Genomic DNA, 16,252 nt, shown 5'->3' on the forward strand with positions numbered 1-16,252 from the left:
AGGGAACGCGTAGGCGTGTGTTTAGAACTTTTAAGACTCGAAAGTGGGGTCTTGCTTTCCTTTTTGTTGTTTTTTTCCCCTCCGTTTCTTTGTACTAAGCCATTAATCAGTCTCTTTTCTGGAGTTATTGTCAAGTATGACTGCTCAATGGAGAAAAGAAAAGCAAAAGAGACGATGATGAGACACGGCAAAAAAAGAAATGCTCGATGTAAAATATCTACATTTTCTTCTCCAATGGTATATGTATTCCCCATGCCTGTCTACTTTCAAAAGGTATCTTACTTTTTCCCTAATTCATTTTTTACAAAAGAAAGAAAGAACTAGTGGAAGTCCGATCTAAATCTTTTGATCAAAAGGTAAAGAGATATGGTCGATAGCGTTCTCTGGCCTGTTCATTCAAACAGTAGAGGCTCTGGAGTTATCTGATCATATTATTAGAATAAACCAATGGAACCAGGGGCTGTACGAGGACCCAACATGGCCCATACGGAAATTTGTCTACTGCACCTGTCTTTTCAAATTACTGAGGACATCCATGATCCTGATCCCAACCAGCTCGAAAATTTTGGAGCCACTTCTGAATCAGAATCCAGTACACTTTGGTCCGATCTTCTCGATATTTGTTACATTTTTGCAATATGTTGGAAACTCATCTTAGAGGTTCGCTGATCAAATTTTGGAATTAGAATATCTTCTTGAGGACGATACTCTTTACGCTTTACATATGTGGTGCCCATGAAGAATGGATTCGAAAACAGCAGGTGAAAATGAGTCTAACAATGACATGAAGACGGCAGTAGACAAACGACAAGACTCACAAGCGACTACAGATAAAATATAGAGATTCCGCAGGACATCTCCAAATGCACGTGAAGTGAAAACCATTAAAGAAAAGAGACTTCGCGAAGACGACATTCGTGAAACACGAGGTCATCTAGTATCCAAAACCTCATCAAGGAGAGCAAAGGAGGTTGGAAAAGGTGCTAATGGCCAACTACAAGATCTCTTCAACCAATGTCCTCTCCTATGAATATCTGATAATCATGTAAGCCAGAATCTTGTACTTGCCAAATCTCTATCAGCAGCAGCCCCATGATTTGCAAGCTTTTGAATTCGATTGGAAAACTCACCAGCCTGACAGAAAATCGTATAAGAAAACGCAACTAATAAAAATAAAACTAGCTCTTACATGACATAATGTTCTGAACATTATGTCAATTATGTGCAGGTGGGTGGTTTTTGGATGCGAATGACAGGCATTTGCCACTAAGCCAGCTCGAAAGAAGAGAGCTTGAGACAAGGATAAGAGAGTTGGACACTGATAAACTAAGGTCCTGAGCAAGGAACAAAATATTGCCACTAACCTTTTCATCAATCCACATCAATGAACTGAGTTGGTTGTTTAGAATACGGACAACCGCATCAATAGGAGTCATGCCATCTACTACTTCAAGGTCCCCTCCCTATCAAAAAGAAGGGGGAAAAGTTAAAGAGTAGTCAGGCAGAAGAGTTTATATGTATTAGCATAAAATTGTAAAAGAAATGAACATAAAGCCTCACATGAGTTGCATTTAAGGTCTGGATAACTGATTTTATTTGTTCTGCCATTTGTTCCATTTCCCTCTCAATGATTTCTGCCTGCTCGTACCTGACATATACAGAAAAAGAAAGTAGTAAAGAAAAGAAGTAATGAGTTCATTACACTAGCCAAGATCACCTTCCCGTAATAAGCTTCCATAGGTTAACGAGTAAGGTATATCACAAAGATGGATAAGATGACATACACACATTTGAATCTAGATACCTCAAGAACGAAGCAGGACCAAGATCCTCTTTTCAAAAATAAATACATAAACATAGAGAAACTAGTAAAACTAAAAGGTACAAGCATAGTGAAATTTAAGAGGGTAAATCCTAGAAGCAACAATATACAAATGGTCAATTGAACAGGGAAACAGGTAAATTACTCACATGGAGTCCCTAGTAGATGCAGCATCATCCTCAACCAGCAACCCTCTCTCATCCTTGAAGATACGCTCAGCTTCTTCTTCAAAACTCTGCAAAGCCTTGTCAACCTAAGAGGTAAAAATGTAAATAATTAATTGGTTTGAAAAGAAATATAAATTTAATAATAAAAAAAATCATAGAACCAATAAGAAAATGATATGACTAGGAGATTTCTGAGTACACATCACAACCACTACTGACATATCCACTCTAAAAAGATGTCTAATTCTTAATTTATAACAATCACTTAAGCTTGTGTCTTTGAGAGTGTTAAGCATCTACATGCATCATGTCACAGGTGAGATTGATACATCAATATAAAAACACTGAAACTTGAAACCTAACAAAAGTCATATCTTCAAACCTCTTGTTGATGTGTTTCAACCAACTCAAGTTGACGCTCCAAGCCAGCCTGAGTCTCGACCACTTTTGCCACTTCACTCTACATACAAAATTGAGTGCCAGATAAATGTTGAAAGATTAAGACAGAAAGATGGCACCAATGGTTCTAAAAGTATGCAGTTAGCAATTTCTTCATAATCAGGTCGAAGGGGATTCATCATCATGAATTGTTAAATCATTAAAAGTGAATGATGTATTTCAAGGTAACACTGAGATAATGGCATTGCTGACTGCACAAAGGATTGTAAGCAATTGTTACTGATGTGTCACAACTGCAGGGAGACAGTCAGAGAGACCAAGCAAAAGAAGGAAAAATAGGCTTTCAAACTGCCGACTCGGCAAGTTAACAAGCATAGTTGCATCCATCAAATCAACATTTTCAGTTTCCTTATACAATGACATGGCACCCAACTTAAAGGGCACCTTCTTTTACAGCTTCAAACCCTAAAACGTCTCAATTTTTTGGCATACCAATGAGAATTAAACCCCAAGACCCTGAATAAAGGAAACCTGGATGAGGCCATTGAGCAAAACACTTGATCCACAAGAACATCTCAATGTTCTAGAGAAGATTACCTCAAGTCTAAGTAGAATATCCCTGTTTCTTAGGATTCTCCTGTCCCACTCAGCTATTGCACTAGCCTGCTTTCGAAATTTTCCAGTGCGCTCCTGTAGTTCAGAGTTCCAATCTTTGATAATCTGTAACAAATATAAGATGGCAATGATCAATATCATAACTCAAATAAAAAAAAAAAAAGATTAAGACTGTTGGTAAATACTTTAAAAGGGTAATTTGGTAATTTCTCACTGACTGCACCTCCTAGGAATAGTCTTATCTTATTTGTATGTTTGAAAGTTTATGTAGCTCAAGTTTCATGAGGATTAACCAAGGAGTTATAAGGGTTTAAGTGAGTAACTAGGGCCATTATTGTTCTTATACATGTTTTTAAGTTATAAAAGAGATTAGGGGTCAATCAGAACCCTAATCATGAGAGATCCTTCTCTCTTGCTGACACCCCCTCCCTTGTCTCTTTTCTCTCCTTCCTCTCTCAATCCCTCTTATTCCACAATTCTCACATGGTATCAAAGCAGAAGATCTTGATTGGGTGCCTTTATTCTTCTCCAGTTCTCTCCATTGAAGCCTGCGACTTCCTAGAAAGGGGATTTTTCGAAATCTGCATTGACTGGTTGATAAAAATCTGAACTTGTGTTCTTCTTCTGCCATAACCCTAGGTTTGATAACTTCTACTGTTTGAGCAGTTCTGAGACTATTTACAGCCCCATGAGAACTTATGGAGTGAAAAATCAATCAGACTATACAAGGCTAAAAAGAAGTCTAAATTCATCATGGATGACCCTCCTGTCCCTTAGAATGACAACTGGGAAGCCGAGAACAATCAGGTTATGACCTAGCTGATTAACAGCATCGATTTCAAGTTAAGAAATCACGTTATGAATTATGACATTGCTAAGGAGATGTGGATATCTTTGAGCTTGTTTATGCTCAGGGGAGCAAATTGTCATGAGTTTATGATCTCTATGCAAAGATGTTTATGCTCAGGAGAGCAAACTGTCACGAGTTTATGATCTCCATGCAAAGATGTTTAGCCTCAAGAGAGGTCAAATGTCAATAACAAAATACTACAGTGAGTTGGTTGGTATACTGCAGGAGATAAGTGTTTTTCATCACTTTACTGTTGATGAAAGGGAAACAAGAAAACAGCATGGGCAAGCACATTGCAAATTTCTAGACAATTTAGGACCAGAATTTGATGCTATTAGGGCACAACTATTGGCCTTAGAAGATGTTCGATCCTTATCTACAGCTTATAGCAGAATGTTGTGTGGCAAATAATGCCATTGAAGCCCAGGAAAGTAAAGATGTGGCTACTATTTCTGTATCAGGACTAAATACTCTGGATTCCTCAGAGTTGTCTAGAGGCAAAGGTGGAAGTACTAGAGGCAGAGAAAGAGATTGTCAAGGTAGAAGTAGAGGAAGAGGTGATACTAGGCCCGACAAGAAATGTGCCCACTATGGCCGCATCTATCATTTTTCTAACAAGTATCGGGCAAAATTTGGTAAACCTACATGGGCCAACTCTCTTATTCATGAGAGTACTGATGTGCCCCCTGATCTTATGGTGAATACTGTACCTGAGGCATTTGATGAAATGCAACAGTTGCTTCAACGCATGGCTCAATTAACTGTTGCCTGTTCTTCAGCCTCTACGGCTCAGTCTTCCACTCCTACAACCACACTGACTAATTCCAGTATATCTGCTATACATGAGTGTCCTACTTCCACCTAGGTTTTGGACTCAAGAGCCACAACTCATAAGTTAGGTGTCTTCCATGTTTTCTACTTTAAAAGAGTCTCCTGATGTCAATTTTTTTACCCTAGCTAATGGATCAGTGTCATCCACTTAGGGAAGGGGTATACTAATTCCTACCCCCCTTTATGTCTCCACAATCAGTGGTACTTGTTCCCAAATTTCCTCTTAACTTGTTGTCAGTAAGTCAACTTACCAAGTCCATGAACTGCTCAACAACCTTTTATCCATCTTATTGTGTACTTCAAAATATCACGACAAGGAGGACCATTGGTTCCAAACGTGAGAAAGGAAGACTTTATCATCTAGAGGGACACTCACAGCCTCCTTTACATGCTCTACATACTGCAGTATCACCACTTCAAAGGCACCTATGGTTAGGACATCCTCTTTCAACAAAGTAATTCATCCATTTCCAGCTTTTCCTTCCAATTTATCGTTTTAGAGTAATTCATGTCAAATGGGCAAGCATCACGGGACTATGTTCCTCATGAGCCAAACAAAAAGCACAAGTTTATTTAAAATTATTTACTCAGATGTATGGGAACCATGTCCCATGTCCAGTGTCTTTGGTTATAAGTACTTTCTTTCCTTTATTAATGATTTTAATAAATATACTTGGGTGTATCTCCTATAGGAGAAATCTGAAGTATTCACTGTACTCCAAAACTTTTACAATGAAATAAAGATCCAGTTTAATGCATCTTTCCATGCTAGTCACACTGACAATGGTTTAGAGTACATGAATCACAAGTTTGATATGTTTTTTCCACACTCATGAAATTATTCACCAATTGTCTTGTGTGTTCACTCTTTCATCAGAATGGGGTAGCTTAACGTAAAAAAGCCACTTGAAGGAAGTTGCTCGTACTATGCTCCTTCATTTGAATGTTCCCAAACAATATTGAGGTGATGCAGTTATGACTGCATACTACCTTATTAACAGAATGCCTTCTACTATCCTTGGGGGGAAAATTCTCATCCAACTGCTTACACCATAAGTTTCCCAACATACCTGGACCCCAAGAGTGTTTGGGTGTGTATGTTTTGCACATGTTTTTGGTAAAGCCACATATAAATTATCTCCCTGCACCATGAAATGTTTTCCTGGGATACTCTTGTACACAAAAAGGATACGATACAAGTGGTAATGTCCTACCACAAGGAAAACCTTTGTATCCGCCAATGTGACATTATTTGAATATGTCCCATTTTTTTCTACTGATGTTAGAAATACTTCCCCTCTCACTGCAAATCTGAAAGTTATTGCACCAACTTCTATAGAAGACAATCCTACCTATTCGCCAACAATTCCTGGAAAGAAACCACTACAAGTGTACCACAAAAGGCATACTTTCGAGCGCCCTAAACAAGCTCTCTCTATCTCAACAAACCTAGAATCCTCTACGTTTGCTAATCCTGAGGTAAGTGACTTGGACCTTTCTATTGCCATTCAAAAAGGTGTCCATAAATCCACAAGACACCCATTGTCCAATTTTGTCTCATTTGATTCCTTATTTCACCAATACAAAAAGTTTGCCCTATCTTTGTCTTGGTGTATCATTCCTTCTTTTGTACAGACTCTATTATTACCTCAGTAAAAAGCAACTATGGATGCTGAAATGGAGGCATTATGTGATAGAGGCACATGGATGTTATGTGACTTGCCCTCCAGAGCTACTTTCGTTGGGTGTCGCCAGGTATACACTATCAAATATAGGGTCAATAGTTATATTGAACGACATAAGGCATGACTAGAAGCCAAAGACTATACACAGACATATGGAGTGAATATTTTTGAGACCTTCTCACCTGTGACTTGTCTGTCTTCACACATTCTTGTCTCTGTTACAGTTAACCAAGACTGGCTGTTATTTCAAATTAATAGCAATACTGCCTTTTTACATGGCAACCTCAATGAGGAGGTGTATTCAAGGAGAGATCCAAAAAGTGAGCAGACTCAAAAAGGTAATTGATATCCTTAAACAAAGTTTGAGGTGTGATTTGAGAAATTCAGCTAGGTGGTTGTTCTGTGGATTCTCTCGAAGTCACTGTGGCCATTCTCTGTTTATAATGAAGAGACAAGGGTGTTGTTGTCCTGCTAGTGTATGTGGACGATACTATTTTGTCTGGAAGTGATAAAAAAGGGACTGAAGAAGTAAAGTTATATCTCTCAAATCATTTTCAAACAAAAGACTTGGGTCCTTTGAAGTACTTCCTTAGCATAGAAGTGGCCTGAAGCAAGGTAAGACTTGTACTCACCCAAAGAAAATATATCACTAAAATGTTACAAGAGTATGGTCAATTATGAGCGAAACCAATAGAGACTCCTATGAAAGTGGGTCATAGTGAGGACAATTATGAACTCAAAGAAAAGACAATGTATCGTCGGTTGGAAAACTAATCTATGCTACAATCACTCGTCCTAACATATCATTCTCGGTCAGTGTGGTCAGCCAATTCAAGGATCGGCCATGAAAGATACATCTTGAAGCCACTCAAAGAATACTAAGATATCTAAATGGTTTTCCTTGGAAAGGGTTGATCTTTAAGCCTCATGGTCATCTTAAGATAGAGATATACTCAGATGTTGATTATGCTGAGTCTAAACTAGATAAAAAATCAACTACTAATTGTTGTGTGTTCTTAGGTGGAAATCTAGCAAGTTGAAAAAGTAAGAAACAAAATGTGTTGGCTTGCTCCAATGCAGCAACTAAGTATAGAGCTATGGCTCATAAAGTCAGCGAATTGATGTAGGCAAGATCTGTTATACGGGAATTGAATCAATAGTACAAAGGGTCTATGACTATATACAGTGAAAATCAAACATCTATTTTTATTGCTGAAAACCCATTTTTTTCATGAAAGAACCAAGCACATAGAAGTGGATTGTCACTTTGTCAGAGATATAGTTAAGAAGAAGAAAGTAGCCACTCCCTATATTTGGTCTAGTGATCAGATTGTTGATATCTTCACCAAGGCACTAGAAAAAAGGGGATTTGGGAACTTTTGTAACAAGCTGGAGCTCAAGGATATTTATGTGCCAGCTTGAGGGAGAGAGTCGGAAAAACGGTAAAAGGGTAGTTTGAAAATTTTTCACTCTCCGCACCTCCTAGGAATAGTTAGGAGGTGTAATGTAGGAGTTATAAGGGTTTAAGTGAGTTTAAGTGAGTAGGGGCCTTATTGTCCTTGTACATGTTTTAAAGTTATAAAAGAGATTAGGGGTCGACCAAAACCCTAATCACAAAACATGTTTTTCTATTGCTGCCGCCCCTTCCCTTTTCTCTCTTCTCTCCTTCTTCCTCTCTCTGAATCCCTCTTATTCCATAAACAAAAACCTTTTAAAAAATGAAACCCAAAAAGAAAATATTCAAATGACAAAATATATCAGGTAATCAACAAGAATCTAGAAGAGAAAATGTGATCAGAACCTCCTCAACAGTTTTTCCTGTGATCTCAGATGGCAATTTAGGAGCAGGAGTTGTTGTAGTGACAGTTGAAGTTGTTGTCCTGTAAACAAAGAAAACAGTTCAACCTGACAGCTTAGAAAGCCTGCTTGACTTGCAGGCTTGGATTTGCACCACATCAGGTTGAGAGAGAAGATAACGGCAAAGACATCGGTAACATTTTGGTGATACCACAAGGAAATTCATATCATAAATCTTCAATTATTTAGAACCTCATAACAGCTCAAATAAGTAAAGATATCAAAGAAGCTAGCAGACCCGCCACTCGAGGCCGCAGGAACAGTAGATAATGGCTGACTTGCGGTTGTGCCAGTAACTGAAAAACCAAATTTTGGTGTAGTTTCAGTTGACAAGCTTGCAGAGGAAGAAGCAGACACACCTGCAGTAGATTCATGGAGAAGAAACTAAGAGAAGAAAACAGAAATTCAAACATGACAAGAGTGGGAGCATTTGATAAGGACAACTATGCAAAGAAAACAATTCAATATTTTTTTATAAAGTGAGACTTTCATTAAGAGAAGAACTTTACAAAAGATAAAAAGAATTAACTCGTGTCCAACAATCCATGTCCCAACAAAAAGAATCACCCACTACAGCATGTTATTAAAAAACACAATTCTAACTAAAAAGAACAGGGGTATAATAAGTAGCAGAGTGGCCTTGCTGCCACCATCCATTAAGATTCAGCCCATGCCACAGGAAAAAAAATCAATATTATATACATGAGAGTAATTTATTATGTAAGAAAGTATACAATAGAACAGAAGTAAATGTTTCAGTATCCGGCCAAAACCAATTTTCAACAGAGACCTGAGATTGTTATTTCTAGATTATATGGATGCCAAACTGTAGCAAAAGTGAAAAAAAAGAGAGAAGTTGGGAGCTCAACAAGAGTGCAGTCATGCCATTAGAAAATTTTGTAATCTTTGACCAAATAACAGTACTAATAGATCCTCCAGTATTATAGATTTCACAGATTTAAATTACCTGATGTATGCTGACTTGTTGTGACTCTGGAAACTGAAAAACCAAATTTAGGTGCAGCTTCTGTTGATGTGGGTGCGGAGGACGACTCAGACACACCTGCAGCCAATTCAAGGAGAAGACATTAAGAGAAGATGGAAAAGAACAACATTCTATGAATGCAATATATAACAAAAATAACAACAATTAAGTGTAACACCATAAAAAATAATGATAATGAAAACAAACAGCTTAGTTATTTGAAGAAAAGCAATTAACATAACATTTTCAACCAGCAAGGCTTCTATAAAAAGAAGAAAAGAAATAAAGCAGAAAAATGAAAAAAATAATACTTGCAAGAAAACAACAGCAGTAACATATTAACATTTCAATTCTAACGACTTGCTAAAAGCTCTTTTCAGCCATAAGAAGGTGAGTCCAATTGCAAGCCTAAAACAAGTTCCACTCCTAGCAGGAGGAAGAAAAAAAACCATTCCCAGCTATTTGCTGGCACCAATCACACATCCATCCTTGCATGCTTTAGAAATAACAAGGGCAATCCAGAGCAAGCCTAATCAATGTTAAAGCAGGAAATGGCACCTACTAATCACATTACTTCATAATACCATGTCTTCCTTAGCAAGTTAATATCCTTCTTACTAATCAACCTGTATACACTAATCCAAAATGCCTTAACATTAATGAAGTGAGTTTTCACGAGCCTCTGAAAATTAGTCTGCTACACAATGTTGGTTCTTAAAGAAAGCTAACCAAGCTCAAAAAGTAACAGAAGAATACTCAAATACATTTAGGTAAAACTCTCCGCTTGCCACGTAGAAGAGGTTTTTTTCCCCTTGTGGATTATGCAAAGAAGATTTTAAGAGAATTGGTGCAAAACCATGCAAACATAGAATTGTACACTAAGAAAAAAAAACCCAAGTACAAGCACTAGGATAAAATGATGGATTCTAACACCAAGATGTTCATGGAGACTGACAGCCAGCCTAGGAATCAAACAAATGACAGGTGCTACAAAGACAATTGACAAACTGTATATTCCATTATTCATCATAAATCTGAAGAAGTCATCTTTCTATACGAAGAAGGAATGATAACTAAGGTTTCCGACCAGAAATTGCAACCCAACCAGAGTTGTTCAAAATCTGGATCAGGTCGACAGAGCCAGGTCGGGTGACCCTAAGTCCAGAGCTGGACTCTGGGCGAATAAGAGGAGACTCGCCAAAAACAAAAGGGGTAAGTTAGACCCCCTAACCTGAACCAATTCACCCCTTTACAAATCCAGGTTGACCTGGCTAAGTCGCCATAAAACCATGATGACAATGACCAAGTCCTCTGGAGCAAACAATGGCTCGAAGAAGCAATGATAGTAAATCCTGGTACTACACAGCAGCAGAAGTTCCACTTAGAAAAAATTGACATCAAAGTTGAGCACATAACTGTCAAAGAACAGGGGTGACCATTGGAGTATAAAAATCGTGTCCAACTTAGCATATTAAAATCGTGAGAAAAAAATTAGCATAAGAAAAAGAAAACAACAACTTCCCATCTTTTCTTTGATTATTAAGCTAGAAAGATAGCTAAAAATTAAGAAGCTCACTAGCCACAAATACCCTTTGATGGAAACCCATTCAACAGGCACCTATTGGATGATTCCTTCTATCAGAAGTTCTTGAATTGTGCCCCCAAATGTATCAGCTAACAACAACCAGACCAAGCTCCCAAAGGACAAAGGTATACCCGCAGAATAAAGGCGAATTGGTCAAAAAGTCAGAGAAGTCAGAAAGGTATCAAACATTAGAAACTGATTAAATTCTTTAGTATTCCACAATCATCCACAGAAAAACAAAAAAGAGACGGTGTCAACCCTACATAAGCAAAAATCCATTCAGTAAAGAGAGAGAGGAAACTTTATATATGCTCTAAAAACATTATATAAAATAATGATCACAACAACAATAACAATAAGTAACAATAAGAAGGGACTTATCAACAAGGAAGTAAAGGATTCAAATCATCCAAGAAAAGTTAAAAAAAAGTCATCGTCCCGCACAAGCAGAGCTTGTCATACCCTTGAGCCACCAATGTCATAGCCTCTTATGTACTCATCCTTGTATTTTTTGAATGTTGAATCCCATAACCTAGTGAGCCCAAGACTGCACACTAGAAACCCCCCTCCTAGTGGATATTGAGCCAAAGGCCAGACTGCACCTTTGTTCAAAAGTTATGACAAGTATGCAAGTTGAGCACCGGAAGTTAGGAATAGCAAGATCAATTAGATGTATAAGTGGCACCCAGTAACAGTCTTCTAGCACACAAGCACATGAGGCAAGGCCATGGACCTTAAAAAAAAAAAAAAAAATTGGACATGCACTCAAATCTTAAAAGCTAAGTATACCAAAGGATGCAAAACCATAGAACCAAAGACATGACAATTAACGATGAAGAAATCCAGCTGCAAACATTAACCAACCACCCTAGCTGTAGGGTTTAATCAACAAACACCAAAACAAAAAGAAACTGATGCAAACGGTTTGCAACTAAAGGCCCCTCCAAGTAACCAAAGCGATATATTTGATGGGAGAAAATAAGAACTCAGCTGTTTGGCTTAATTAGGAATCGAAAATTTCATTTCATGCAATTTTAGACGATTTAGAAACTTAAATTTAATTTTTTATGGAATTTTTATTTGTATCTTCCATTTTATTTTGGTGCGCAAGTTACTCATTTCATTTTATCCTTACCGGATTTGGTGCACTTTCCTTCATAAATTTGGTCATAAGGTTTGCCTTCTACTCCTTCACCAACCATTTTTGCGTAGTCAATTCCTTCCCAATTGAGAAACCTGGGCACAACATTTTGGTTTTGTACAGTTACAACAATTTCTTGATGTCCAAAAAAAGGGAGAGAAGAATCTTTGAGTGTGAATGCTATTCGAGGCCAAAAAATTCCCTAAGCTTAGTCATCTCTTAAGCTCCATTATCAGAGAGAATTGGAGATCAGCCATCAGCACTCATTATCATGCTACAGAATCATTGTTGAATGGGCCCCTTCCACAGGAGGATGGTTGAGGCTCAACTTTGATCATATCTCTGATGAGACTTCAATTGTGAAATTCGGGTAAAAAAATTTGGTTCATACAATTGTCGCTGTTTCTGGTCTAGAAAGAAACGAGTTGCAAAACATTTGAGGATGTTAGTTGATCAATTAGTGGATCTTACTTTAGGCTCGTAAACTCTCCAAGCCTAATCTTCTCCTAAGCTCCATCATATCAGAGAATTGGAGGCCAAACATCGGCAGTCATTATCATCTTTTCGGTCCACCCATGAGTGGGCCTCACACCAAAGAGGATGCTTGCAGTTCAGCTTGATGGTAGGTCCAACTTGGGGATGGGTAGGTGTCATTTGGGACTTTGATGGTGAAATACGGTTAAGTGTTCCCTACTCCTTTTCTGTCATCCCATAGAAGCAGAGCTAAGGGTCCTTCTTCAAGATCTCAGGCTAACATTCAGCACTACATCTCTGAGCTCCTATGATCCGTGTGTATGCTCTCCATGTCTTGAAATATGTTGTCCTTTAGGCCTGGACTTGAGAAAGATTATTGGTGGGTAAAAAAATACCAATATCTTTAGCTGTACATTGGTCCATACCTCAGCTAGTTGTCTGATAGTTAGAGTTGTTTGTGTGGGAGAATAGTCCCATAATGGTTTGGCTTTGAAAAGATCTTATGCTTATTAATTGAGAAGAGTATCTCTAACTTTTGCTAATCATTTCAAGATAAACCTTGACCCAATTTTAACAGGGACATTTGTAGAACTTTGACTATCTTTAATTATCTCGTTGGCTCACACTCCAAGAAGTGTCATTATCTGCCAACACGTTGTTGAGGCAATACTCTTCCACTTGATTGGTTGCTTTCCTTGAGTATTTCCCATAGCTTTTTTATTTTGGTTTTTCCTAATGTTTCTCCAAGTTTTCTTTATTCCTAGGGAGCCTTTCTTTAATACAACCTTCTTTCTTGTCATTATAATGACAAATATCTAAATTTTAACTGATTTAAAATAAAAATGTAAGTCTAAGGAAACAAGTTGGGTGGGTGGGTTGAAGCTTTAATGCAAAGGCCGGGAAATAAAGAGACAACTTAGAGAAACCTCATCTGCTTTCAAAAAACAAAAAACAAAAATCAACAACAACAACTTGGAGTAACATTAACAAAAGCCTTGGGCTTGAAGTTGTACTCATTACTCATTGGCCTTTGGCTTGAAGTTGTCCTCGTTACTCACTAAGCCTTGTGCTAAAAAAGCTTACTATGAATACTTAGGACATCCTGCTAGTCTCATTTTCTCATTGATAGTAAATTTAAGCTGTACCCTTCCACAAAGTGATCAACCATTTTTTAGACCCACTCTGGTTAGTCTGATCGAGGAACTGATACGTTCCCTATGTATACCATGCAATGCCCTCTATGAAAGTCTTCTGTCACAGTTCAGCTCACTCAAACCATTTTTCAACGTAACACCTCACAAGAACCAATGAGCACCAAACCAACATGCTAAACAAACATTTTAATACAATTCTACAAGTAAGCACACAACATCAGGGTCCTCCTAGCCATAAGGGGAAAGAACAAGCAACCATGATGATAAAACAAAATATAGGAACTGAATTGGACCAGTTAAACTGCAAAATGACAAGCCAATGTCCAGAATCAATGTCCCAAAATTATGGTGCTTCTAGACCAACAAGCAATATCGGATTTGTTTGCCTAAAAACAACCCCTTAAGCATCCAGACTCGGACACCAGCTTTAAAAGTGAAGAGCATTTATGGGCCACATAGTCTAGGACATCGGACCATTGCATATTATGTGAGAGATAAGCCAAACTCCAAATCAGTGACGACGATATTTAGGAAGCATACCAGATTCTTTGTTCGCCAAGCATGAGTCATATCAAAAACTTCCTCAAAAGAAAAAAAGTTTACCAGATTAATGCTAGCTTAAAAAACCTATCTATGCTAGCTTAAAATGCATGCCTATCTATGTTATTGTATCGGCACAAAGAAAGCTAACCAAATAAAGGAGCAGTGGACGATGCCGATGTAGAGGCCGACCCTTTGGCTGCTAAACTGAAGCTTGGTGTAGTAGTTGTAGCTAAAGATGAAGCACCAGAGGTAGTTGTTGTAGCTGCAGACGGTAGTCCACCAGCACTAGAGGACGCAGCTCCAAAAAGAGATATAGATGGAGTAGAACCAGAAGAGGCCGCAGTTTGAGATAAGAACAACGACGGAGCAGGAGAAGATGGTGCTGAGGAACCAGCAGGTGTTGATGAACCTGTAGTGGAAGAGATTGAAGGAACAGAAGTACCAAGAGACAAGGAAATAGGCTTGGCGGCTGCTGTAGCCGAAAATGCTGTCGCGCTTGAAGAAGTTGTAGATGTCGAAGCAGCAGAAGAAGACAAAGATAATCCAAAGGGTGAAGTGGCAAAAGAGATGCCTGCAACTGAGCCTGATGTCGAAGACGACGAAGTATTCGTCGAAGCAGCCGGAGCCGAGCTCTTTGAAAATGCCGTGGCACCGCTAAAAGAAAATGAAGGTGCGGAGGAAGAGGAAAACGGCGAAGCAGAACTAGATGAGAACAACGAAGTAGCTGGAGTGGTTAGGCCAAGGGAAGTGGACGCGGAAGAAGTAGCAGAAAACGGCGAGCTGGCCAGGGAGGAAGTTATTGCGGGCCCTGAGGATGAAGAAGATCCGAATAAGGACGAAGCGGATAACGACGGAGCAGGTGCCGCTGACGAAGAACCAACGGCTGGAGTAGAGAAAGGAATACTTCCAAACGCAGAAGAAGCACCAAAGACCGGAGTAGAGAAAGACGAAGATGTTGTCGCCGTGGCAGCAGCAGAAACCCCAAAGAGCGAACTGGAAATTGAGGCAGTGGTAGTGCCCACTGAAGAAGATGCAGGAATTTCAAACAAAGGCGAGGCAGCGGCAGTGGAAGCAGCGGAGGACGACACAGAAAAGGAAGGAAATCCTGCAGAGGAAGATGTGTTCGGAGGGATTCCGAAAGAAAAAGAAGCGGAAGCGGAAGATGAGGAGGCCGTACTTACGCCAAAAGTAGGCGAAGGTGTACCTGTAGGGACCATTCCCATGGAAAATGAGGATTTCAAGGCCGGCGCGGATTGTGATGAACCGAAAATGCTAGGGCTAGAGGACCCGAAGGAAGTTCCGAAAGAGAAACCGCTGGAGGTTGCGAAAGAGAAAGGAGACGCAGAGGATGGAGCGGACGAAGTTGATTGAGAGAAAGAGAATGCTGGAGAAGAAGCAGAGGAAGAGGAAGGAAAAGGGAAGCCAGACATTGCTTCTGCCGCAGAGAGGGAGGCGCGAGGCAGAGTTCAGTGACCGAAGAAGAAGCGCCCTACCGAACCAGCACACGCTTATTTCTCCCTCCTCTGAAAATATGAAAGAAATTCACTTTACCGGGTTTGGACGATGCTTTTGCGAAAGAACACGACGAAAGTAAAAGTGGATTATTATGATTTTTTACTGTATGCAATTAAAAGTGTACTGTAAAAAAAAGTATGGTAAAAAGTGTTTAAAATTTTTATTAATAAAATACTCTAATAGATTTAATTTTCATAAGATAGTTTTATTTTTATTAATTAGTTAAGATATATTTTAACTTGTTTAAATTAATAAATAATTATAAAAATTTTAAAAAATTTTAACAAATGTTTACTTTTATAATATCTAAATTCTTACTCTTAAAATAATATTAAATATAATATAAAATATATATAAGGTTTTTATATTATAAATTTACTTTGATTGATTTAACTTTTATAAGATAGTTTTATTTGACTAAACTAAGATAGATTTAAAAATAATAATAAATGATTATTATTTAAATTAAGATTATCAATTTCATTAAATATATACAAAAAAATTAATTAAGAAATTACTAAATCAAATTGTTACTTTTACTATATCTAAATTCTCACTCTTAAATTAGTAATCAAATATAATATAAAAAATCATGAATTTATATAAATAAAAAGACGGTATTTTATTAT

The 16,252-nt window shown here is 38.2% G+C and overlaps 1 protein-coding gene across 1 annotated transcript; it reads right to left on the bottom strand.

The window, feature by feature from the left end:
* Nucleotides 1–654: 654 nt before the first annotated feature.
* LOC137937199 (nuclear pore complex protein NUP62) lies at nt 655–15,615 on the bottom strand. The gene is made up of 10 exons (XM_068782292.1): nt 14,257–15,615; nt 9,194–9,289; nt 8,465–8,585; nt 8,171–8,249; nt 2,986–3,108; nt 2,372–2,449; nt 1,972–2,075; nt 1,561–1,648; nt 1,365–1,463; nt 655–1,134 (listed from the first exon to the last, which is right to left on the bottom strand). The coding sequence occupies exons 1-10, from the start codon at nt 15,536–15,538 to the stop codon at nt 1,042–1,044; spliced, it is 2,163 nt and encodes a 720-aa protein (XP_068638393.1). The 5' UTR covers nt 15,539–15,615; the 3' UTR covers nt 655–1,041.
* Between the last annotated feature and the right edge of the window lie 637 nt (nt 15,616–16,252).

Source organism: Aristolochia californica, unplaced genomic scaffold, assembly GCF_029961685.1.
Source record: "Aristolochia californica isolate CCGP_79_NKW_82.1479 unplaced genomic scaffold, dmAriCali1.0.hap1 SCAF_10, whole genome shotgun sequence".
Classification (NCBI taxonomy): Eukaryota; Viridiplantae; Streptophyta; class Magnoliopsida; order Piperales; family Aristolochiaceae; genus Aristolochia; species Aristolochia californica.